Here is a 27,994-nt window from a genome sequence, read left to right on the forward strand (position 1 = left end):
AAAGTGGCTCCCTTGAGTTATACACAGTTCGTCATGTGAAAGTATGCTCTATTTTTCACTTTCGTATCGTGAACTTTGTTCTTCGTCACACCTACTAGCAAAAAAAATAAATCTGTCCCTTTTAGACAGGGTAGTGGAATAACCCCCTGCTTTTATTTTGAAATCCGCTCTCCCAGACGTTCCCAGTGGAACGAGAGGCGGGCATTACCATCAGGAACTGTGGGAAGGAGAGAGAGGAGCAGCATTACCCACTGTACCTGACACTGGTGTGACTGGGAGGGAGAGCTAATGATGGGATGTTAGAGCACTGGATGACTGGTCCAAGCAGGGGGAGTGGGAATGCTGCCGTGCACGGTAAGAGTGTGCACGCTATGAATGAATCAAACACAGATAACAGAGCAGATACCATTACCTCTGCAAAGGAAGTTACGTTTTTAGATAAGATAAAACTTTATTAATAGTTGTGAAATACGTATGTCACAGTAGCGGTAAATTACAGTAATAAAATTAATTATTTTTAAATTTATTTTACATCATTAACTACAGGTGTGCATTGCCATGAATCTGACGATCCGATTCACGACTTGCATGTCACGATATGATATATCCCAAAGATGGGGGTCAATTACATTTTTCAGTGACAATTACATTTTCAATTACCAATGTCCAATTACAATTCAATTACGATTACAGTGACCAGCATTATTTTCCAGTTATGTTTTATCCTCAGAAAGTGAAATACAAATTTTCAATTACTAAATTTCAATTACAATTAATCACAATAAATAACCTAATGAAAGTTAACCTTCCTTTTGTAGCATCTCTCATGATAACAGGTCCTAAATCAGCTGTAAAATACACTTAAAAGAAATATCTATCATCTCATGTAATTCCTATCTATTGATTACTTTGTTATGCTTCCTAATCAATGAAAGTATTGGTTTCCATATTTTTGGTGTGGGCGTCAGTATACCTTTAGATTTCAATTTTCTTATGGTAAAATGTTTGATATGAAACACATTTTAATAATTGTTAACTACGTATGTGTAAAACTATACATAGAACCGTAACTTTTCATGGCAAATAAAATTAGAAAGCCAATTATCTGAACTCAATTACGATTTAATTATTGTTACAAGAACAACAGATTTTTAAATTATAATTACATTATAATTGTAATCAATGATCAATTATGCGATTACACTTATAATTGTCCCCAACACTGAGATATCCCAATACTAAATAATACGATATTTATTACAAATTTCATTTTTACAAATACAAAATAGCATAAAACACATTTTGTATTTATTTATTTTTTTAAACTTGTGATAACTAGTAAAGGGTAACTAACTTTAATTTAAGTACCATAATCAAAAACAAGTGGTATGTTTATTATCAAAAATTAAATAAATAAATAAAATAAAAAAGGTGAACTTTTGTTTCTTCAACAGATTCTGATTCTTGAATTCCTTTTTGGGTGGATACAATTATCGTTAGGGATGTCCCGATACAACATTTTCACTTCCGATGTGATACCGATATTGCAGCCTTGCGCATCGGCCGATACCGATATTGATCAAATATGATATCAGCACAAATCATACATACTTTTGTTACTTATTTTATAGTGTGGAATGTTAGAAAAGGCTTGATCAAGTGATGTTACTCACACAGAGAACAATAGTCAGCAACAGTACGTTACTTTGTTGATGTGTGAATCACAGTCACCTATGGATAGAAATGCTGGAGCGGGAATTTTTATCGGAGAGCTTATATCTGTGATTTTAGATGCAGGCCGATAAAATACGATATTCGTTTTCTGGCTGATATCGGACCAATATCTGATATCAATATCCGATCAGGACACCTCTAATAATCGTGCAGTGAAATATTGCGATATATCACCAAATTGATTTTTTCTTACAGCCTCTAAATACATTAAAACTAAAAAGTAATCACACTATGTATAAGAAACTGTAAAAGAAAAAAAAAAAGAAAAGAAAAAAGCAAAATACACCTCGTAAAATGAAAAAAAAAAAAAAAATTCATTCATTTATTTGTCTGTAGACATTCAAACTGAAAATGGGAGAAAAACACCGGTGCTGAGATTTTGGGGATGAGCGATAAATCCCCTTGTTGAGCTCTTTGAGCTGCTTCTACAGCACCATGACTTTTAGCATTACATACTCTAGTCATGTCATTAGTTCTGTTACATGTTTGGGGCGACCGTGGCTCAGGTGGTCCTCTTCTGATGCAGAGGTTCAGGGTTTGATCCCAGTCTATACCTGTCTATGTGTCAATGTGTCCTGAGACACTGAACGGTAAGTTGCTCCCATGGGTCGACTAATGCCTCGCATGGCAGCTCTGTCCCATTGGTGTGTGAATACTGTAAAGTGCTTTGGTGGTTATATGTAAATCAAGTCTATTTTTTTACTATTTAGTTTTGATCATAAAACAGCACAGCCACGACATGATGGAAATGTCTTCCTAGCCTTTAAAGTGTGAATGATCACTGTGATCAGGATCATTGATCCAAATAACTGATCATATCTGACAAAGAGGAGGTTTGACTTTCAAGTGTGACTTATTGTTGTTTCCTAAATAATTGGTACTGTTACCGGTACTGTTACCGGTACTGGTACTGGTACTGGTACTGGTACTGGTACTGTTACTGGTACTGTTACTGGTACTGTTACTGGTACTGTTTCTGGCACTGCTACTGGTACTGTTTCTGGTACTGCTACTGGTACTTTTACTGGTACTGTTACTGGTACTGTTTCTGGTACTGTTTCTGGTACTGCTACTGGTACTGCTACTGGTACTTTTACTGGTACTTTTACTGGTACTGTTTCTGGTACTGTTACTGGTACTTTTACTGGTACTTTTACTGGTACTTTTACTGCTACTGTTACTGGTACTTTTACTGGTACTGTTACTGGTACTTTTACTGGTACTGTTACTGGTACTGTTACTGGTACTGTTTCTGGTACTGTTACCGGTACTTTTACTGGTACTTTTACCGGTACTTTTACCGGTACTGTTACTGGTACTGGTATTGTTTCTGGTACTGTTTCTGGTACTGTTACCGGTACTTTTACTGGTACTTTTACTGGTACTTTTACTGGTACTTTTACTGGTACTGTTACTATCACACCAGCAGTTTTTCCACATGTTGCAGAATAAATAAAAAAAAGGTTGATTTGATTCAAGTTGATGTCAGTGAATAAAGAATGATGCCAAACTCCTTCATCCAACAGTTTGAATACAGACTCCACCTGCACGTCATGTGTTGGAAACGTTTACGAGCTTGTGGACAAAGACAGACTCAGTTGTGTGTGTGTGTGTGTGTGTGTGTGTGTGTGTGTGTGTGTGTGTTGTTTGTGTGTGCGCGTGCGTGCGTGCGTGCGTGTTGTGTGTGTGTGTTGTTTGTGTGTGTGTTGTGTGCGTGCGTGTGTGTGTGTTGTTTGTGTGTGTTGTGTGCATGCGTGTGTGTGTGTGTATGTTGTTTGTGTGTGTGTTGTGTGCGTGCGTGTGTGTGTGTTGTTTGTGTGTGTGTTGTGTGCGTGTGTGTGTGTTGTGTGCGTGCGTGTGTGTGTGTTGTGTGCGTGTGTGTGCTCTCCTCTGGTTTGCATCTGCAGCTCTTTTCATCATTTCAGGATTAATTAGACTTTCATCTGACATTAGCCTTTCAAGTCTGAATAGAAACAACCAAACAATCTTGTAACTTAATTTGATGAATAAGAAAAACATGACGTCCCTCTGGGATTAGTGATTCCTTTCACTTCCCTGTCACTTAAAGCTGCAGTGTGGAAGTTTTTTTTTTTTTTGGGTCATTTGGTCAAAAATCCATACTCACCTTTGAGCATATTGTAATCTCTGGACCTTCTCTTGGCTTTATATTCAGGCTTTAGAAATCCTGGAGTGTGATGCTGAATTCCAGCCAATCAGAGATCTATCTACAAACACATTGCTCTATGAGCTGTTTAGGGGCGTTTCTATTGGCTGCTTAACTGAAGTCAATGCACGGAGATAGTACAACCGTCTGTAGTGCACATTTTATCCCTTGCGGTGCCTTGTCTGTGTCATATGTCTGTGGCCCATACACAGCACATCCAAAGGGTTTTTTATTCTGCCAAATCACACCATTGTCTAATCAGGCTCATATCAGCACTACAGAGTAGACACGGAATAATTATTAAACGCTCAGATAGTACGTTCTGCTCCCCTCCCCCCAGTGCATGTGCAGCTGTGCTGCTTCCTCTGTGTTAGCGGCTGTCTGTCAGAGGCTCAGTGCAGATGTCCGTCCGTCCGTCCGCTGTTAAACTCTATCAGTTCTGAGTGTTGGAAGCACCGAGAGACATTTGAGGAAACACTGCATGTGTTTCTCTTTTCTAACTAACTCTCTGTCGCTCCACAACAGCAGAGTGATAAGCTCTGCACAGCACGGGGCTGTTTACACACTTCTTAAAGGGACTAATTAATAAAAGGAAGTGTCTATCGATGGCGTAACGTATCAATAGCTTCCGGGACTATGGGTACGTTTACCGACCTTTTCACATAAGCGTAATGTGAAATAATCTTCAATATTGCGATTTAATTCGCAATTTTATTAAGGGCCTCTTGTCATGTGTTTTTCAATGAACACAAGCAATAAATCAATCTGTTTTATGTTAAACAATTTCAGATTTATTTAAACTTTAAATAAATATGAAATGTAAAATTTAAAGCACAGATTACAACAATAAAGCAAACAAATCTGTGGTTTTACTTCTTCAACGTTAGGGATGGGTATGCTACTATACTACTACTCTTATTGATAACTTACTTTTTTAAATCAATGGAAAAACACAAAATAACAAAAAAAAAAACAAATAATGAACATCAACCTGTTTATTTTTTGAACATTTCTAACAATATGTCACTCAAAATAAATAAAAAATACAAAATAAATAGTAAATAAAACACTATAAATGTATAAATAACAATAAAAAAATACTGTATAAATTACTTTTTTATATTAACAAAACACTAAATAAACGATCTATTATTCAAATCAAGCATATCAAACATAACTTAATGAAAAATTGTGCAAAAGGTGAATTAGTGAGCTGATGATGATGTGCCAACAAGGCTAACTATGTTGATTTACCCGTTTTTTCCTCTTAACTCACAACGTTTTAGCTGTAAGATAATATGTGATCTATCAGCTATGGCTAAGGGCTAAGCCATGGAGAACGCACGACGCACACACACAACTCATCTGCTTCTGCTGCTCTTTGCAGCAACACACACTTTTCTGACTCAAAATCACAATAGCTGCTTAAATAGTCATGTGTTTTACTGTAGTGTGCAGTTTTTTGGCTGAAAACAATAATAAAAGTGTAGATAGCATCTCCAGACACGCCTACTCATGAAGCGAGGCGAAGAAGCGACAGTAGCCCCTCCCATCAGTCAGCTCCGCATTAAGGAGGACTTACAGGCAGCTCGGCAGTATCAATGCTTGTCTGAGGCTTGAGGATTAACGCAACCTGTAACAGGGCCGATAAGGATGCAGCTTGTTGGTCCAAAGAAAAAAAAAATTGCAGCCTTTGCGATTAGAAAATCGTGTTTTATATCGCAAGAATATCGCAAATGTGATTAATCGTTCAGCTTTAGTTTTCACCGTGTCAGGATGGTTGAGTGGTCTAAGGTGTCTGCCTCACGGATTCTTCTTTCCACTACCGTGGGTTTGAATCCAACTTTTGTCATATATGTTTTTTCATTTTAACATATTTAACATTGCAAATTTCACCTTTAAAAATACATATATTAAAAAAAAAAAAAAAAAACATTTTACGGTATTTCCTGGGTTAGGGTCAGGATTAGGGCTAAAACAAAAGGGTTAGCGAGGTAGCTAAAAACAAACTAAAATAAAACTGACGGAACTTTAAGTCATGTGGGCACCTATCATGTGACTTAAACTGGCCAATGAGGGGCGCTTCATATAAATAGACTTGCAGTCTATTGATACGTTGCTGTATCAATAGACATGTTTACATGTTGTTCTGAGAAGTAAAAGCAGCGACTCTTAAAACTAGTATTTTGTTTCATATGATATATGAAATATTATAGTTTTCTATATCACCAATATAGAAAACTCGATACATCTTGAATCTCGATATATCGTCCAGCCCTAATTCCTTAATTATAAACAGCCTAAATTTAAAACATAAATGTGTATATGAAGCACACATGTTTATTTAATATACTTACAGTTTATATACAAATCAACACATTGCATATTTACTGTTAATATCACGTTGCTTGTCTTTAAGTTAGAAATTAACATTTTATTTTCATTATATATTTTCTTTTAATTTCTCATGCTCACTCATGTGGTTCTCTGATATTCACTTATGACATATTTATTACAGACTTTACATTCTTTAACACTTTATAAAGCAGTGTATATTTGTGGTGATTGTGATTGGCTGATTTTTCATGATGACTTACGTCGTTCCTTCCACTGTGGTAGACGTTAAAATCTCAGTTATTAATCTAACAGAACGTGTAACTGTGTCCCATCCTGATGGTCTTTAGGAAGATAAACTCTATGTTACATTTTACAAAGTATTTACACCAGTTCTTTGTTATTTTTCACCAGAACGTCTTCATTCATTATATCTCTTCTGAGTTGTTTCAGGGTTTGTTGCCGCTGTCAGCACTAATCTCGCGAGAACTGTCACTCAGGCCATTTCAGGTGGAAGTTCTCGCGAGGCTAGTGACGGCGTTCAGTTTAGTAAGGCATCTTTTATTTATTACATTAAAATACGGGATAATTACGGGAAAATACTAATATGGGAAGATGGCGGGAAAGAGGGGCAAAATACAGGAGTTTCCCGGCCAAAACAGGATACTTGACAGGTATGGCATTGAGCCTCTAGTTACTGTCTTCACAGCTAGGCCTGGGCCGATAATCGATAAATCAATTAACCGGACGGTAAATAAAATGAACTCCATAAGTTTGCCGGCCTCGGTATATTGGCATATCCATGCGTATTTGGCGGCGCGCCTGTCGGCTGCAGAGGCTAGTGTTACCAATGGATATTAAACAGCAGATAACTCAGTCAGTTCTAATAATTTCTCAGTGAACCTGCAGCGTAATTACTCTAAAATAGCATACCACCACCAGGCAATCTTAGATTTAGGTAAATCAAACCGTTATAGTCCGGTAGATGCAGCAACTCTGGACCTACTATGCTACGTAGCTTCGTATTGCTACGCCGGCTACACCCAGCGGCCTATGAGGCAGCGGAGCCTCTTACACGCGCTGTCCGCCAGTGGAGGAGATGTAAGCGGTGTGATCGGAAGCAGAAGCGGGGATGCCGAGCGGGGCTAGCAACCAAGCTAAGTTTAGGTATTTTGTTTTTCCTCGTCTTTCACCTCCAAACAGGCTGGATGACAAGAGGGTTCCCCCTCAGCACCTGCATGTTTGTTCCATAGCAGAATGAACGGAGTAAACTAGAAACTACTTGGTCCTTTCTGTATGCGGTTTAAGACTGAATGAAAACGGAACAGAATGAAACAGGGGGAGGCGGGGGCACTAGCAATTTTGTTTACAAAGGTTCTAACTGGATTGGAAGTATTACCTGTTAAGGAATGTACAACTATATACCTCTGTGCCTCATTGTTTCATATTTATTGCAAGTGCAATTTTGTTTTTTGAGAGTGACTTGATAAACCATTTTATTTATTGCTTTGGTTGTGTGTGGTTTTGCATTTGAGGTGTTTTTTTTTTGCATTTTTTTGCAAACACAGTCCATTTTATTTTAATTGTTAGTTTTATTTGTTTAAAATATTTAAAAGTTCTTGACATTCCAATTACAATGGTAAAAAATACTAATGAGAAATACAAGTTAATTGCATTTGAAAGGGTGTACTTGCATTGTTATGATATGTTATTTCACATTAGTCTAAAAAAAAAAAAAACGACAATAATAACGTTTGTCGGCAATAATTTGAGGGACAAAATCTGTTATGGGCCCAGGCCTAGTCACAGCAGCGAGTGATACGTTCACGTATTATTCCTCAACAGGATATGTCAAATTTAGAGACAAAGTTCACTGTAGGGATGTTTTTTTTTCTGACAATACATTATTATGTTTGTTTTTTTATGTGCAGGAGTAGGGCGTACGTGGCTTTAAGCTAAATGTCTGAAGGGGTTGTGAAAAGTTTGGGTCTTGAAGGAGCAGTTATTTCTAGTGTGTAGCTAAACATCTGTGAGCATCATGTTCTTCTTACTGCATTAATCAGTCAAAGTTGGTTACATTAAAATAATTGTGTGTGTTTGAATGACAGTTAATGCTGTGTGATATTTTATAGTTTTTAATTGTTTCCCTGCAGCAAACGTTTGGCACATTCACAGTGTTTTCCTATGAGCTGATCACTCATCGTTTAAAGAGTTTGTATTTCACGTTTCTAAGTGGTTCCACATGCAGTGCAGACAGACTCTGGCCTTTTTAGTGCCACATGGAATACCACAGAGGAGACTTTCCTCCTCCTCCTCCTCCTCCTCCTCCTCTTCTTTTTCTTTTTCTCCCTCTTGTTGTGGTTGAAGACGCGTACAATTGTAAAGGACAATGAGTTCGCTGAGGGTGGCAGACTAATTTGGACAGATTTGGACTTTTACAGCCGTCTGCTGCTCCTCGGTTGGCGGGAACCACCTAGGAATTCCTTCCTTGGCCCACAAAGCACTGACCGTGTAAAGTCTAGATTTGTATGTTGAACAGCCAGCATTGCTGTTCATTGTGTTCTCAGTTGGACTTTCTTGTCCCTTGGCTGCAGAAAGAAAATCATACTTTCATTGCATGCATTGTGTGAGTGTGTATTAGCTGAAACATGTCCACACACATTCCCTTTACTCTGATATTAGAGCTTCTATGCTGCCACAGACAAATACCAGCTGGAAGCATTATTTCTCATCAGAAACTAAATGAACTCCTCATCCACCAAATGTCTGTCTCATTACAAAGCCAGGATTCTTCCGACACACACGAATGCCTCATACATGCATGTTAAGATAAGGTTGTAACTGTAAAGGATCGAGGCTTCACATTTAAATGTACTGAACCTTTGCCAAGTGGGTTTATTTTTAAGTGTTCTGGTGTCCACATGATCAAAAAACCAAACAAGTTCAATCAGCTCCAAAGCTAAGTTTTATAACCTCTCAAAGCTGGAGTCTGTTGAAGCGAGTTCTAACTGTGCTTCACTAACTCACACCAAGGAAGTGTTAAAGAACCGACAGCATCCAGCTGGTAAACACTCACATAGTTTACATCCATTCATCTTCTCCTGGGCCTCCAAAGCAGGAACCTTTCTGTGCAGACTTTAAAGTCTACCTTTTAACGGCTTTAAAGGCCATCCCATGTCATGTTTCATAAAAGTCTTCAGCTGTGTGATAAATCAAAGCAGTGTTAGGTTGTATAGTGTCTGTATGCAGCACTCAGAGTCACTGACAAAGTGTTTAAACTGCTCACCTACACTTAGGGCTGGACGATATGGAGCAAAACTCACTCTCAAAATTACAATATTCGACAATAATTTTAATTCAATAAAGTCTTAGCAGTAAGATGATTCTGGGTTAAGTTTGTCGATGCAAAATGCCACATAGACACGTTTATTAACTAACAGCTGTGCAATATGTGCCACTTTGGGCTTTTTCTCCTATAAAGGACAGTACATGTGAGTGAGTTCTGTAGTGTGGCTTGTTTAGGGGAAGGTCTGGGTTGGGACACAAATCCATCTAGTTGTGCTTTTCATGTTGTTCTGAGAAGTAGTGATGGCGTGATCTCCTGAAACGAGTATTTTAAAACAAAATAAAATAAGGGTTAGGCTTTAGTTTAGGGAACAGCTATTAACCATTAATTAGTTGTTTATTATCATGCACATTAGTCACATATTGACTCTTAATTAGTCATTATTAATCAGAAATGTTTTTAATGGCCATGTACAGTTTTAAGGACAGTACAAGGAATTTGTCTTGGTAGTTGGTGCACAAAACAAACAACAAAAAATAAAAAATAAAGAAAAAAAACAAACAACAACCCAGCAACAATAATAATAATAATAATAATGATAAATATAAAGGATGAGGGATAAATAAAGGATAGATAGAGAATAAAGGATAAATAGGATAAATATAAATATATATATATATATATATATATATATATATATATATATATATTATATATATATATACACAGTGCAGCAGATAATGTCATCATGGAGGTGATGATCGGGTGGGGGGGGGGGGGGGGGGGGGGGTTCAGTGGGTGACTTGGGTGTGTTCATGTGGATGGTGGCAGAGGGAAAGAAGCTGTTTTTGTGTCTGGAGGTTCTGGTCCTGATGGACCGAAACCTTCTTCCAGAAGGGAGAGATTGAAACAGTTTATGACCGGGGTGGGAGGGGTCGGCCACAATCTTTCCTGCACGCCTCAGAATCCTGGAGGGGTACAGGTCCTGGAGGGAGGGCAGATTGCAACCGATGACCTTCTCTGCTGAGTGGATGATACACTGCAGTCTGGCCTTGTCCTTGGCCGTAGCTGCAGCGTACCAGATGGTGACGGAGGAGCAGAGGATGGACTGGATGATGGAGCTGTAGAAGTTCACCATCATCTTTGTTGGCAGACTGAACTTCTTCAGCTGCCGCAGGAAGTACATCCTCTGCTGAGCTTTTTTGATAAGGGAGCTGATGTTCAGCTCCCACTTGAGGTCCTGAGTGATGATGGTCCCCAGGAAGCAGAAGTACTCCACAGAGCTCACTGTAGAGTCTCCCAGGGTGAGGGGGGTGAGGGGGGCTGGGTTCTTCCTGAAGTCTGCTATCATCTCCACTGTCTTTAAAGCATTGAGCTCCAGGTTGTTCTGGCTGCACCAGGACACCAGCCAGTCTGTCTCCCACCTGTAGTCAGAAGTACTTATTAATGCCTTATTCTGCATGACCTTATTATACAACCAGTCAGCCATTAACTAAGAGTTTTCCCTCAATAACCTCAGAATTATTACTTATTAGCAGTAAGTAATGAAGTTGTTGTATATGAATTATGATCTCAATATGCTAGGGTTAGGTTAAACCTAACCCTGTTTGGACTGTGAGACTAAGTGTTTAAAAATGCATTAATAAGACTAAAGCATTAATACATACTTAATAAAGCATTAAAAAGTACTTAATGATGACAAATTAAGAGCCAATATGTTACTACTGCGAAAAAGCAACTAATTAATGGTTAATAGGTGTTCCCTAAGTTAAAGTGTTGTATCGATAAATGCAATATTGTAATTTTCTATATCACCACAAGGGAATACTCGATATATCTTGAATATCGATATATTGCCCAGCCTTACCTACACTCACCTCTTTGGGACGTGTTTGTTGGCACAACTAAAAACAAATCTAAGGATTTAGCTTTTCCTTACCATCCTGTAAATTCGTACATGTGTGCACATGTTTGCCTCAACTCAGAAGTATTTTAGAAATGCTACATATTCTTAATAATTAAACAAATAAATCTGTGCCAATCTAACATGAAGATGGCAGAGCAACCATAACAGTAGGACACGGGTGTTTAGTTTAGTTCAGGGGCCAAAATACGGGCCAGTTTGATCTCAAGTGGTTGTCAGATTTTAGGTGGGGAAAAAAATAAGTTTTCAATATCCGTTCAATTCACATCAAAAATTCTTAATTTTGTCACCAATTTTTGTGTAATTTAGAATAATTTTTGTGCAATTGTAGGTGAGAAATTGCAAGATTTGTGGAAAAAAAGAGTACTTTCCACAATTTGCAATTGAAAATGACTGCATTCATGTGATATAAACAAAGGAAACATGCAAGCTCCTAAAAACATAGTGGAGTTAAATTAAAATGCTGAATTTGAGATATCTACAACTACAATAATTCATCCTTTATCTTTTACCTTCTCCTGCTTGCCATATTGGACACGTTCAGTAGGATGACCATGAGCATGTAAACTTGATGAAGATATCCTGATATTTCTCTGTTTGCTTCACCTAACTAAACATCCTCTGTCACATATCAGCTGTAATACAAAGCAGGATATCAACATGTTCACTAAACCCAGGTGATTTCAGCCTGGCTACATGAGAGCTTTCATAAAAAGGGCAGAGATTGCAGCGTCAGACCAATCACAAACACGGAGACACCCTGCAGAGCAACTTCTGTCAGGCATCTATCCATTCTTTCTCTCCTGTCAGATCAGATCCACACAGCACCGTGTCCAGAGAATGACCCGTTAAGTCTTAGGCAGGTTGTCTTCCAAGAGAACTGATTGGTCAGGAGGAGGGGCTTTATACTCACTCAGATTTTAGCCAGGATTTAACCCACTCCCAAACGGGTAAGCCATTCAGCGTAAGTTACCGTGGTGATTTACCCGGTAAGAAGTTAAACAGCGTCATAGTACAGCACACAGAACAAATCCAGGAAATGAACATGATAAGAGGAAATCAAAGTACAGTCTTCATATGTCCACTTTTCACGTTTCCCAGGGACCCTGAATGTATTACTAAAAAAACACGTCTCTATATGCAATTTGGTGTTATTATGGTCATTTTAATCACACAACAAAATCTGCCTTGTTTTTACGAAAACGTCCAACACAGAGCAGAGAGAAGGTAAAGTGCACGAAGGATTCAAAGAATTATAGTTAATTTAATATTGTTATATTAATTCATTTTTATTATGATTACTGTTGGATTTGGTGATTTGACATGAATAAAATATAATGGAGAAACATCCGTTTGGTTACTTTGATTAATGGATACTGACACATGAACCTTGTTTAAAAGCATGTAAGTAGCCACAAAGTGAGGGAAAAAAAAAACAGACATCGAATATTGTGATAATTGTTGAATAATGTTAACGTAGCACCCTGAATTATAATCAAATCAAATCGTGACGTTCCTCAGAACATAAAGAAGTCCATTCTTAATTTGTAAATGTGACCGTTTCTTTTGATATCCTTTTTGTTTGCCAGAGCATTTATTTCATTTTGAATGTGGTCTTTAAAGTGTGAGTGTAATAACAGCTTACAATAATCACTATTGGCTTTACGATGTCTGATGGCTCTGCCTGCTTCTACTGTTCACAGCTTTAGGACAGAGTTAAAGAGGACGCTGTGCTCGTCTTTCTCTCTGTCAGACGCCTAAAGCGTGATTGTAAAACAGGGAAACGAGTGCTCGGAGGTGGTCACGCTGTAAAAAAGCTTGTGTCTGCTGTGCTAGTATGAAATATTTATAGTGTCAAACAAGGACAAGGAGCATAATAAGAAGCAGAAGCAATGGTTGAGAGAGGAGCAGCAATGATCTGATCACTCCCTCACAGCCACGTGGAGCCACAGCTTTAATAAATGATTTGGAGTTAAACTGACACAAAGAATGCTCTGCTTTCCTTAATCCTTTGCCAAAAAGGAGGAAGGCGGTGGAGCGCTGTGTTTTAAGTCGTCTAGCAGAGAAGTGAGTTCTGTGTTTGTTAAGAGGTCAGTTTTATCAAAAGGTAGCTTTTTAAAATAAGCTGCCATTAAAATAAACTGTTCTGGAATTTTATGGCGCCGTGACAACTTCAGAGCCAAAGAAAAGAGGGATTCTGGAATTGATTTTCCTTTGATCAACCACGTTGCAAACACACTTCATGCTAATCAGTAGGCAAAATAAAGAGCTTTGTAAAGCATACCTGATGAGCTCTCAGGCACACATTACACATCACTGATTATTTTTCTACAGCTGAAAGCACCAACACTAATAAGCCTTTTCACACTCTCCGTACTGGTTCAGTACTTCCGCATTAGGTCAAAGGTCAAGAGGGATAAACTTGCCATGGCTGACGGTGTAGGAAGCAAGTCTGACAGAGATTTAGATTATTTTACCCGTTGGATCGTTGATTCCTTGAAAGATTTTTTGCGTAAACATGGTATCGGTCTCTGAGGCACAAAGACCGACTTAGCTGCTAAAGCTAATGCTGCACAAGAGCTGAAAATTTTGTTTTTCCTGACTTTTCAAACTGTTTAGCTGTTGGCGTTACTACAGTTCACTTATCGACCTGTCCATCTTGTGCAATTCTTTCAAATTTGTAAATTGAATTAAAATATTAGGTTAATAAAAATAATCATGGACCTGTTTAATGAATGGTGTACCTCGTAAATTTACCTTTTCAAAGTGAGAACTCATGCTATTTTTTTCACACATCTCGCTTGTCCCATCAATAATAATGATTCATTTTATTTATAAGTGCTTTTCAAAAAGCCGTAGTTTTGTATAAAGTAAAGATTGACAATGACTTGAGATATTTGCTAAATGTTTGAATGTTTTAGTGACAATATTAAGTTTTTCTGCAACAAGCAGCGGTTGAAATAACAAGTCATTTATTTTATATAATTTTAATAGAAGACGAAACAATTAAAAAAAATATGTAATAGTAAAGCATAATAACAGGTTACATGTATTCTTCTATTTTTTTATTTTGCAGAAATGCTGTACTTAAATAAACTTAACAGTAGCATAACCAATTTAGCATCTGCATTGCTTCATCCCATGATATTAAATTCAGAGGGTCCAGCTCTTATAGTGGGGTCTCCTAACCCTCTTCCCCTGGTCAGGGGTCTGCAACCTTTACTCTACAAGGAACCATTTAACCTCATCTCACCTGGATTAAAGTCCCCCTGGAGCCAAAAAATACCTTCTCTATGAAGACAATACAGTGTATTAAATTATATACAGTTAAAATTATATAGAATAATGTTTGATTTAATTTGATGTCATTTATATTGATCATGTAAATGGAAATGGAAATGGAAAATTAAATAAATTGACATCAAGAAATTAAACAGTATCTTGCATCTTCAAATTCTTACACATCTCAGTTTACATTAACACAGTGTTATATAAAGAATATTTTTTTTAGTTATTGTATTTGAAAGTCTACAAAAAGTAACTTATATTTGATCACACATGATCATGTGATCAACACATGCTAATTGCTCATTCTTGTCACACATAAAACATGCATATTTAAATGTCACATTGGTGGTTTAATGAATCTGTTCCCACACAATTAAAATCTCTATTTTCTTCTATTTTCTGTTGGTTTAATTATCTTACCAGGGATTTAAAACTTAAGATTAGCCACAGGTGCAGGAAAGTTGATGGTCTGTAGATGTTACAGGAGGTGAAGTAGGAAGGTGCTGAGTCATTGCACGTGATTTATTTTAGGTTAACAAATTGTCATATCCTGATTTGATTTGTCATTAATCATCTGCAAAAAAAACAAAACTATTTATTTCAATAGTTTTTTTAAGCTATAGGGAGCCATTGCAAAAGAGTCAAAAGGCCACATTAGGCTCCAGAGCCGCAGGTTGCAGACCCCTGCCCTGAGAGAACCACAGCTGAACATCTGGCCTGGCATCATAGTCCATCAGTTCTGACCAGTGTTTGGAATTTTTTTTTTCAGTAACGGGGTAATCTAACTAATTACTTTTTATGCCGTTAATGTTACTGAACGTCAAATGCTGTGCGTTGCATGCATTGATTGAATAAACTGTCATCTGAAAGTGCTTAATAGGGTTAATAGAATCAACTACTGTTGTTATTTTTTCATTTTATGTGCTCCAGAAGTAGTTACAGTGAACCAGAGCCATTTGACGTTAGATTGCAGTCACAATAATCTGGACCGAATGTTCATCACAAAACTAGTCGAACCGTTAAAGTAGAGTAGGCATTCTCATGGGATTATATCCGGAATGGGACATATTTGTCCTTTTGCAACACATGTACGGTGTACATTTTAGGACATCCTCAGGTCTCAGAGTGAGGTATCTGGAAAACTGTCATTTATCAGAACAAACGGACTCATGTCTCAGCAGATCAAACGCTGTCAAATTAAATGGCTTCCGACTTCCAAATAAAAGTTGTCAGACTCAACGGCGTCAGGACGAAAAAAACACGAGATGACAATGTATTTTGAAGAAACAGGAAATACTTCAGCAATATGTGCTGCTTTGGATAAGAGAGTAAATTGAAGGCTATTATTTTCTATTTATAAAGGTTAATATACAGTATATGTATTTATTAATCAATCAATACATCGATATATTTTAACTTTGAAAAAATGAAAGGAAAGAACAGCTTTTCAACTTACTTCTTCAATTATACTTTTTTTTTTTTTCAAAATAAAAAAACGCCATCTCATATTTTACAGAGTGAGGTTGCTCAGTCTGACGACTTTTATTTTTAAGCCTGAAACCGTCATTTGACGCCATTTCATCTGATGGAGGTTTTGCTGAGTCATGAGTCCGTTTGGTCTGATAAATGACAATGGTCACCTGTAAATGTGTGATGTTGTCCTAAACATGCATGTGAGGCATTTTCGTATCATGTTGGGGCCTGATTTTTAATGTGAGAAAAAAAAAATGTTTTAGAATGTGAGTCCCTTGTATTCTGTTTTCTGTGATGATGTAAAATGGGAGGCTCTACACTAATGCTCTATAACTGGCGTCTTCTTTAGAAATGAACGGCTTATTTCCGCGTTCGTTCGCAGCCAGTCAAATCATATCATATCTCTTCCTAAATCCGCATATTAAACTGCTTTACGTTAGTTGGTATTACTAAATGCTGGTAGTACACAGCAATGTGACCGTCACTCAGGGAACACCCTGCTCTATCTGTATTTAAAGTCTATGTTTGCTGTTGCTGAGTTTCAGGAGCTCCAGGGAGGAAAGTAATTGCCACCCTGTGGGCTCCAACTACTCAGATAATAAATGGTTATTGCATACCAAGACCCAGTTAACTAGTGGTGTGTAAAATCATGGACCACCAAAGTAAAGTTAACTGCAGAGAACTAAAGGAGTTTAAACACCAGGAAACACAAAGCCCATTTATCTTTTTCCATTCCATACATGAGCAGTTTTAGAAAGTGTTGGTTTTACAAAAGAAGTGTTGAAGGGTGCAGGATGAAGTAAATAAAACCTGTCCATTGTTGCTTCTTTAATATATTAAATTGTGTTAAACAAAGGAGGATTGAAATCATCTGCATTGATCACACAGATCAGAAGATTCCACCCATGTAACATATTTTCAGTGAATGTGCATTTGTGCACTACTTACACATTCAGGCGGTCTCTAATACTTTGCCACGTGTTCTGTCCTTGTTCTATGACTGTGGCGTTGTTGCCTTTCTTTTTGATTTGGAATTTTACTTCCTTGTAATCCTCCCTGAGTTTTTCTCCCTCCGACATGGGAAAGTTGCTGTAGTGAATCGATGAACATGTGGTCGATGGCAGGGTCTATATGAGGATGCCACGTGTTCACACTGATCCAGGATTGGTTTCACCTGGCTTGATGAATCCGCTCTATAGCCAGGTTGGAAAACATAATCTAAGAAAACATGTGGATAACCTACTTTGTAGTACAGCTGCTGTGACGGTGAATGTTCGGTTAAGTGAAGCTAACGGTGAAATATCCCTCATACATTTTTTTCAACTTCGTAGTATAGGCTTAAAATAACTCCAGAAACAAAAATGTCAACAAAATGTAGGAAAAGATACAATCACAGGTTTGTGACCCACTTGTGATAAAAGTTGCCCATGTCTGTTCTAGAGGCTGGGGATGTGGATGAATCTATTAGAGGTAGGGATGTAACGATTCACTGAACGCCCGATACGATTCCATTCAGGAAATTGGGTTCACGATACGATTCTCTCACGATTTATTTTACAAAATGGGACTGTAGACAAATAATGATTGAAAAATATTATTTTTTTTGGGAAAAAACGAGAAAATACTGTACTATTTTCCTTTTATTTTTCATTGTCAAAAGAATCCCTGGATAAACTATTCAAAACAATGCAATTTAACTTCAATAATACAAATGAAGAAGAAGCTTATTAATTTAAATTCTGGTTCTATAGTAAACAATACGAAACTGCATAATAGTTATTTTTCTTTTTAAAAGTGCAACTGAAAATGTATTGTAAAATGTAAAAAACCACTCTGCATTGTCTTTACGTCAGATATTTGTTTGGACCAGCAGAGGGTGCTGGTAACCCAGTAGTCGGTTGGCATGCAGCTATTCTGTGCAGTGAAGAAGAGATGCTATGCTAGCAGACAGAGCTAATAGAAAAACGTGACTTTTACAGATATTCATGTAATATTACAGATATTCTTTCGGTGCTAAAGGGGTAAGGAATCATTTATGAACATGTTTAAGAGTAGAAGGCGGCCAGAAAGAAAGTAGTGGCAGATTCCGCCCTAATTAGAGGATTGACTTTTAGTTACCGGACTTTTTTTGCACACTGTCTTCCTGTTCCCACACCTGAATCAAATGCTTGTGTGATCATCCTGCTCTGCAGAAAGTCTGAGGATGAGTCACATGTGCATAATCAGTGGGATTGAGCCCCTGAGAGTCATACTGAGAATTATACAGGTACAGAGCAAGTGCTGAGTATGAACATTTTCATGTGGTTTATGATTAAAAAGAAAAATGTAATGTTTTATAAAGTGTTTCTCAATTATTTTTCATATCTGATGCTAGCTCATCCACATTGTTGGCATGTCTTTGTACACTTCACATGAGTGAAACATCTGTTTACTGCAGGTTCTTTCATAATAATCTGTGCATTGATGTATGAGTTTAACAGGGTTGGTTGAATCTCTGAGCTGTACCGACTCTGACTTTGGATGTGTGAATGTTTTTGTCAGGTTCACTCAGCATAGGCAGCCAGCTTTACAGGAAGAATAATGAAATCCTTTCACATAGAGAGGGAATCTGGGAATGTTTGTAATAGCTCCAAGATGGGAAAGAAGTCTCGAGGGCCTGAAACATTCCTTCACTTGAAAGAAGAAGGACAACAAGTCAGAGAAAGAGAGCATGAAAGAGCATGTATGAGGTGGCATCAGGTAACTGAATCAGCACCTATACACAGGTATGGAATCACACACTGTACATACTGGACCTAAACTATGAAGCTGGATAAATATATCCTGGATATCTCTCCCTTAGCGTCACTTAACCAAACATTCTCTGTCACAGAGCAGCTGTCCTACGAAGCTAGATTTCAACGCTTTCACTTAACCCAGGTGATTTTAGCCTGGCTACGTGCGTTGCAGCGTTTGACCAATCACAAACACGAAGAAACCATATACGTCACAATTGAGGAATAATTATTTAACTCATTGACAGCCATTGACGTCTATTGACGTCATTTGGTTTAGTAACGTTGACTTATATACTTATGCAACTTCCATGTACAGTAAAGATACTTACTTGTAGACAATATTTTATTGAGCCAGCAGGTGGCAACAGTGCTCTTTGGATACCCGATCACAGGTAGCAAAGTAGAAACCACGGCTACTTCCTACTTATCCATATTTCAGGAAAGATTGAGAGAGAATGGCAAAATGCGGAAAATCAGATGGGAAATACAGGCAACTTACACGTGAACAGGTTTTGTTTAGCGGTGGTTCTCGCGGTAAGAGTGTTGGAGGAGATGATGGTGATCATGGTGGAGTAGGAGTATCAAGGAAGGTGTTCCACCTTAAGCAAACTAAACTGATAACTAAAGGACGGAAAAAGGTGGAAACATATATTTTTTTCCTGATGAAAGAAGAGAGTCTAATCTTTGTTTTGGTAGTTGCTATATTTACATATAACACACAATAATCTGTGGGTCTTCAAAGATTAGTTAAGAATATGAAGAATTTAAATCCATATTTCAGGGCAAAAACAACAGAAAAAAGGAGGAAGGAAGTGATGCAGGAACCGATGACTGTTAATGCCTAAATTTGTGAGATTATACAATATTAATTCATGGGAGAATAAACATACACTATGATCAGTTTCAGGCGTGTTTGTATTAACGTATCCACCTCACCTTGGCTGATGCTGCCTTCATACAGCACAGCCTACATCATAAGGTGGAAATTTTATTTTATTTTATGCAGCTAGTAATATCTTGCAGGACTGAGGCCCTCTGCATCGCCACCAGCGTCCATCTGATAAAAATCTATACAGTTCCTATAGGATGTCATCGGGTAAATGAAAGGACTGCATCAATCCATTTGTATTCTTTCTCTCCTGTCTCTCGCCCATTCTTGTGCAGTTCGTTTTCCTAGAGAACTGATTAGTCAGGAGACAGGGTTTTCATACTGGCTCTGAATTTATCTTAGCATTTAACCTGGTCCAGACCAGGGTAGCTGTTCAACGTAAGTTACCATGGTGATTTACCTCAGTAAGAAGTTAACCAACACCATCGTACAGCACACAGATTAAATCCAAGAAGTTAGAGCGATAACAGAAAATTCAGCTATAGAGTACAGGCCCATTGTGTTACAAGACTAATTCTGTTTGTGTCTTCATCTTTACTGTTTACCATAGCACACATCACATCATATTACATCTGAAAGTGTCAAGAGATGTGTATTTGGTGCATTTACTTTCTGTTAAACCAGTGCCAGTGTAACCTGTTTTGCAATCAAAATCCATTGCAGTAGAAAGCTTGAGCTACCCTTGTTGACTGTACTGTTAAAAAAGGATTCAGATAAAATCTGACAGAGGCGAGAAGTAAAAGCATAAACCTCTCTGACATCTTTTAGAATAAGCGTAACTACCAGAACGTCTGAATAATTTTAGACACTATTAAAAGTTGTCAACAACATAGCAGCAAGGAAGTGATACCAACCCATCCAATGAATGCTTTAAGGCTGAATAATAAAACTGTAAATCATTTTTGGCAGAAATTTCTTCTATGTTTTTGGCCTAAAAAGCATGTAACATGCCTTTGTATGTGGGAATCGCCATTTTGGAGATTTCGGCCAATCGGCATTTACATGTCATGTTGTGGTCATGTCAGGATTACTCTTTAAATTTCCACTCCCATAGAGTTTATAATGAAATATCATTTCAATCTGTGTAATCTAGTTACCTTTTTCTGAATAGGGGGTGATAGATCACCTTTATTGTTGTCACATATGTAGAGCTACATACGTGAAATTTGTTGTTGCCATTTAACTAATGCCTGCCACGGTGTAGCGCCTGAGAAGCAGTCAACATCCCACAGTGATGGCACAGGTGAGATTCAAACCAGTGACTCTGCAATTACAAGCCTGCTTCCGCTAAAAGATCTATGCATAGAAAAGGTTGTTAATTTGTTTGTACGACTGAATTTGGAATGTTCCTAAGTACAAAACACTTGTGTATTTATCACCCATGCAGACAGCAATCCCATCTGATCTAAAGCAGCGTGCTCATGCATGTTCAGGCTCAATTACATTTAGAAACGCCTCCAATTGACCATATTAAGATATGTCATATTATATCACAGACAGGGCTTGGTTTTTTTCTTTTGGTTACATGTTTGATACCACTTTAATACAATTGCCTGCTTCTCTCTGTTTAATTCCAGATGTTGTCCTTAACAGTTATTCTACACACTTTGAAGAAAGGCTTTGTGGTTGTATGCTGATAGCTCTGTTTATGTTATAGAACCTTTCATGCCCAAACCACTGTTAGGAAGTTCAAGTTTGCTGTGAACTGTAAGTGTTGTATCCCTGCCACACTCATCTCACATGGACACTAACACTGATACCCTCTCATTGCTGACATGATCGTATTTCCAGTTGTTTTCGTTTGGATTACTTTTTTAAAATACTCTGCATTGCTTCAAGTATTCACTCAATGCTTGTGAACTATTATTCTCTGCAGTGAGCGTGTGTGTGTGTGTGTGTGTGTGTGACTTTGATCATACTGCAGGAATCTGAGCTCTGTGTTAGTTTGAGAGAAAAGCTATCTTTGACATTCAAGATCCCATTCCACTATAATCATGGTTCTTGTGGTTTCCATCTGATCTGTGTTTTGTGTCTTTGTGTTTGCCTTTTTTAGGCCTGGCGAGTGTGCTCCAAGTTGTGCTGCAGCCAACGTTGGGCCCTTCTCTTTTCCTCTTTCCTGCTGCTGTTCCTCACAGTATTCCTGAGGTCTATCACTCTGCCACACCCATCGCCGCCTTCCAACATTGACCGTCGATCATCCCGTGTTCTCAGCTCTGCGAGAGAGTTAAGATCCCAACCTGAGGCTATACGTCTACCGCTAGCTGCCGCTTTCAGGAAGCCACTCCTTCAGTTCCACAGAGGTGTGCAGAGAACAGGCCCAGATAAAAGGAAATCTCTTCATTCATTACTGCCAAAGCAGTTCAGGGACTGTGGTGACAGCATCCATGAAGGAAGACAAACTGACACAACAAGAAAAAAAGACACACTCAAAATTAAAACCTCCAAAAGAAAAGAGACTCCAAATGCCACTCGATCAACCGGCCACCACAAACCCTCCTCGCTCTCAGAGGTCACTGTCAACAACACACAGCCAAAGCATAGAATTAAGGCCACGAACCACAATGCTGAGGTAAAAGCCTTCACAGGCAGACAGACGGAGAGCCTTAGGAGTACCGACAGAAAAGTACATGAAATTTATGCAAGGGCCAAGCCAAAAGAACTCAAACAGGCTGCGACCAAACATCTGAACATCAAAAGACAACATAATGTAGCTGAGAATCATTCTAATAAGACACACATCAGCAAAGCTTTGCACAGATTTGAGTTCCTCACAGAGAAACAAAGCAGTGGATTGTGTCCGAGCTTCAGGGAGCACGACTTCTTAAACACTGACCACAGAAAGATCCGGATCAGCCGGAAAACTGTTCCTTGGCTCAGTGACGATGACGTTCTGAAGATGCAGCTCCTTGCTGAGGGTGATGTGATGAGTAAGGCGAGAGTGGCTGCACATGGACAGGTGCTCCAGGTGGGGCTGGATCCTCCAACACACCAACAGGTACACTAGGCTCGATACAGAGAAAGTCATCATCCTCGCTCTAAATCACGTCTTTTATCTCACTGGGAGAGTGGTCGTGTGTGGCTTTGTATTGATCCTCTAAATCAGTTGTTCTCACACTTTTTGGGTGTTCCCCACTTTGAACAAAGGTGAACTTTGGAGCCTGTTCCCTTCCGAATAATCCTGACAAGTGACACTTTTTCAAATGTATTGAGATAACAGAACAAGTTCATTCATTCATTTTCAGACCCACCTATTCCTGTTCAGGGTCGCGGGGGTCTGCCGGTGCCAAAAAGTGTCAAAAGTACAGGAAATAATAAAACATTGATTACAATCTGTGACAAAAGAGGAAATTCAGTACACGTATGAAATAAACTAACAGGGGACAAGTAACATCATGTTTCATAATGAAACAAGTGTTAGTTAATGACTATTAATGAATTAGTAAAAAATACAGGAAATAAAGTAACACTGCAATCTGTGGCAAAAAGCTTAATAAAACCAAAAAGGAAATAATTTTTTCAGTCATTTTAAATCATTATTTTTACACTTTAGTTCCACACTACATTTTGTTCCCAGTCACATATCTAACATTGTCTGATAATTGAATGCTCTTTTAACTTTTCGTACATTCGTAGGCTGCTCTTTATTGCTTTCTTTGTGTGCAGGTGTTTTGCTTAGTGTTATTGATCTCAGAATTTGGCATGAAATTGAAAAGTTTGTCGCCCCGCCTGTCATACCTTTATTCCCCACCAGGAGGCGCACCACATACTTTGAGAAGCACTACTCTAAATGCTTTTCACATGGAACAATATTTCAGTTATGAATTGTAGCAACACATCTGTCTGTCTGCTGCCATTGTTCCTCTTTGCTCTCGATTTGAACGATGACGTGGTTTGACTGCCCTCTATGTCTCAGAGATATTTATGATGAAACCTGAGATGTTTTCATTGTCCCCCTCTGTGAAATCCCAAAGCCCGGACTTCAGGGATGTGACCATATTCAACAAAAACCCAGTACCCAGTGGATGAGGCCCCCACTATAAGTTATGATCCCAATGATAAAGCCATTGTTTAGAAATGAGAACAAATGCTCCTCCTGCCATATAACACTCTAAAGATATCTGTTGTGTAATTTCCTTCAAAAGATTTGATATTAATATTTTAATAAACAAAGAATAGAATAGAATATAGTTTATTGCCATATGTACACATTAAAAAGAACAAGTACAATGGAATTAGATTGAATTTGTTTTACAAACAACACAAATCAGCCAAGTAAATGTCCAAAACAAGGAAAAAACAGAAGTATATTCAACAAAAAGATACATAAATAAATATAACCTGAGTTGAATTCATATATTGCATATAGGAGAGCATGACATAAATTGTGACATTTTTCAGTTTCTTAATGGGTGGAGTGCTGAGGTATCTGCCCTCTTTAATGTCCTGTGCCACGAGCCTGTTGTGGAAGGGGTCCCAGTGAGTGCTGATGCTCACAGGCCTGTGGTTCCTCAGGTTGTAACCCGAGTCCACCCACTGGTGGTGACTTACAGCTTAATGTAGTACCTCAAATAAGAAAGGTTCCTTCAACAGTCTCTGGTTGGCTTGGTTTTTATTTCATACTCTTAAACGATGGGGTGTAGTAGTCAGTCTCTGAGTGCAGCTACTTCTGTTCCTGCTGTGAGTATGTGTGCATCCACGTCTCCTTCAACCACTCGCTAGAATATAAAGCAGATGAGCAATCGGTTTCATTCACTCCACCTGAAACTGAACACCCGTATCAGAGCTGTTCCCTGAACTACCTTACCCTGATCAGGGGCACCGATTTGTGTTTTTGCAGGTGGGTGCTCGCTAGACGTGTGTGGATCCAAAAATATTGAGAGTATTGATACCAATGTTGGGATTAGAATGATACAGGTGTAAGAAGATTGAGCCTTTCATTTTGTTTTCTCTCCTGTGCGCTGCTGCGATTTAAACAAAGAGCCACATTATCTGTGTGTGTGTCTGTCAGTGCTGCTGCTCAAGTGTAAGTTGTTTAAAAGTCTGTAAGATAACAGTGGTGACGCCATAAGTCTATACAAGCATACAAAAAATAATGCGGAACAAAGCCCTGAGTTACAGAAATGAAGAGAGGAGTCGATGTGTAGCCCATTGCCTGTCCCGACAGACTCATACTAACATAAATATCCTCTTTAATAAGAGTGGTTATCTTCACAATCAGTCGATAGAACCTTTAAAAGTGCAACTAGTCACATGTAACTCCGCATAATTTGTGATTTTTGAGATAAATAAGATATTTAATTCATCCCACGACAGGGAAATGTACTGTTAGGCCTACAGTAGTAAACAAGCAAGTGTTAACCTTTCCTGTCCCTTCTTCAGACCGTGGTTGGAAGACACGGAGGAGACTAACTTTGCTCCAGGGCCGAAGCTGAGTTAACTCCTTCGCTTCACAGCAGCCATTGACCAGGACACGGGACTCAAACTGCTGGGGAGTGGTCACTAGCAAAACATGTCGATGCTCAGCCATCTCCGTGGGTGCTCTGACCCCAAAGCACCCACGTAATCGGCGCCTTTGACCCTGATCATCCCAGCTCGCTAAAGGCGGGCATTCACTGTGCGATTTTGGCCCATTTTGAGCAGATTTTTGACTTGTGCGTCTATTTTTGGGCCGAGTCTCTGCTAAATTGTGCGTCGTGCATCGTATAGTATACAAGCGATTAACACCTCACAACCAGCTCCCGTTCAGCAATCATTAGGTTGTAAGAAAATCAAACATGTTAGAAATCCAGTCGCTCGGGGTGGTGTTTAGCTCAGTGGGTTGAGCGCCCGCCCCATAAATGTAGTTCCTCACCTGCAGCCAGTCCCAGGTTCGATTCCCGGCTCGGGACCCTTTGCTGCGTGTCATTCCCTGCTCTCCCTCTCCTGTCAAGCAACTGTCATATAAAGGCCACTAGAGCCCAAAAAATCCTTTAAAAAAAAAAAAAGAAATCCAGTCGCTCCTCGTGAGGGTATCGCTGTTGAAGCAGAAGCTGGAGCTGAGTACAACGATTGAAAAAATTGCAGTGTCTGCAGTGTCTGTGGGGTGCCTTAACCGACACCCCACACAAAAGAATTCAAATGTATATTTGTCTACACATATTGGAGATTTGGACTGCAAATGTAACTTGGTAAAGTGAATAATTCTGACCCCATCATAAGTACAGAAGGATAAAATAACCATTACTGACACACTAAACAAATAAATTGTAAATTTGTATTAATACATTCTAAAAAACACCTTTTTCTAATCATTTCATTCCCATCTAAGATTAATCCAGTTATTGTTTGTACTGACCAAGCTAATGTCTAATTTCATTTGAAATACACTTCGTAGTTTAAACACAAATCGTGTTGTTTAGTCCTTCCCAACCACCAGAGGCGGTGCTTCGAGTACTAAATGACACTGTCTCTCATGTGCAGGTCGAGTTTTAAACCAACAATGTTACATGAGAGCCAGAGTACACGGTAAGACACGGTATAGACCCTGTCTATAACTTCCGGTTTAGTCTGAAGCACTTGAATCTCACCCCGTAAGTAAGTTTGTTCGTTCTTGTGTACTTCAGTAACTTTGATTGGCGAAGAGAATCAAAGTTAGCTTCGTTAGTTTCTCACTCATTGCAGGCAGCTTGTTGCCCTCTTGGAACTACGACAGCTTGTCCTATGAACACTGTGCTTTTCACTTCGCCGTGACAGAGAAGAATAGTTTCTGTTTGGTTGACAGGTTGCACAGGCACAGAGAGGTCAGGGTATCTCAACAGTTTGTCCAGGCTCTGACCCCATGAATGCAGCCATCCTTCGTGCTACAGGGTATACCCATGGGTTTTGTTCTGCTTCTTCAAGAGACAACACAAGATGCTTCTTTTTCGGGATGGGGAGCGGTCTGGCAGAACCGAATAGCCCAGGGGTTGGTGGTCGACAACACCACTGCGATCTCCCAGGTCAATTACCCTGGGCCACAAGGTTGGCTGCGTTGCTGCAGGTGGCACAGGGGCTTCACCTTGCCGGTGTGTGAGCACTGTACTGTGCTGTGATGGAGGAACCAGGTGGCAGATTTCCTCTCCCATAGCAGCCCCATCCAGGAGAATGGGGGCTTGATATCAGTATTCTCATCGTCCTTGAAGGAAACCATGCATTGTCTCCTCTGGTACTCCCAGACAGAGGACACAAGTCCACTCAGGCAGCATGCTCTGGCACCCCCCCTACCCCTTTCCCAGCCATACTTCAGAGGATTCTCCAGCAGCCACCCAATTTGACCCTGTGTCTGCTAATCTTTGGTTTGAGTCATTCCAACTTTGCCTACAGTGCATATTATCTAAAGGCTTAAAATAAAATTAATACAAAAAGTATGTTTACCATAGATAAGCTTTAAATAACTATATTTATCTTTCACAGAGACCAGTACTGATGAAACAAGCCACCCACAGCGAGCGCTGCAAACAGGGGCTGTGCTCCCTGATTAAACGCTCCGACGACTGGTTTGAAGTGTTTGCCTTCCACCTGGACAGAGTCCTGGGACTGAACAGAAGTCTGCCTGCAGTGCTGAGGACTTTCCACAGTGGGCTTCTGCCCTACCGCTACGTTCGCAGTACGCCCAGGCCTGCTGTGTGGTGGGATCCAGACATCCAGCACCTCGCTGACAGAGACAATGACCAGAACTCAGTGCAACTGACCTGGGTCCAGTACCAGAAGATGCTGCAGGCTCACTGTGGGAGTGAAACACACCTGAAGTCCCCACCGTGTGTGGGAGTCTGGCACTCTGAGTGGGGAAGACTTGCTCTCTTTGACTTCTTATTACAGGTACAACAATCTTTAACAACATATAAATGTCTCTCCACACTGAAATTTTTATTTTGCTGATGAGTTGTTGCATGATTTATTATTTCTGTGTTTATTGATAGTTAGCTCAGCATTTCATATGTGTCAACCAAAGGAAAATGTACAGGGCCAAGGAGGGTAGGAATTACTTCGATATGACCTGGTATTAATTCACTTCAAATCAAACGGTACCATGTTTTGGTACCTAAATACATCCTTGTGACTGTGAGGAAGTGGAAAAGTAGATGATTTTCCATGCAGTACATAAACA

The 27,994-nt window shown here is 39.0% G+C and overlaps 1 protein-coding gene across 4 annotated transcripts in view; it reads left to right on the forward strand.

Moving 5' to 3' along the window:
- Window positions 1–225: 225 nt before the first annotated feature.
- The window catches only part of gask1a (golgi associated kinase 1A), a 45,531-nt gene continuing 17,762 nt past the window's right edge, over window positions 226–27,994 (forward strand). For all 4 annotated transcript variants that reach the window (XR_003675832.1, XM_028471240.1, XM_028471242.1 and 1 more), the window contains exons 1-3: window positions 226–354; window positions 21,923–22,864; window positions 27,301–27,705. Coding sequence is in view for 3 of the 4 variants with exons in the window: in XM_028471240.1 (XP_028327041.1) it covers window positions 340–354; window positions 21,923–22,864; window positions 27,301–27,705 (1,362 nt within the window). In the remaining variant the exon portion in view is untranslated. The remainder of the gene's footprint in view (window positions 355–21,922; window positions 22,865–27,300; window positions 27,706–27,994) is intronic.

This window comes from Gouania willdenowi, chromosome 16 (genome assembly GCF_900634775.1).
Source record: "Gouania willdenowi chromosome 16, fGouWil2.1, whole genome shotgun sequence".
In the NCBI taxonomy this organism is placed as follows: domain Eukaryota; kingdom Metazoa; phylum Chordata; class Actinopteri; order Blenniiformes; family Gobiesocidae; genus Gouania; species Gouania willdenowi.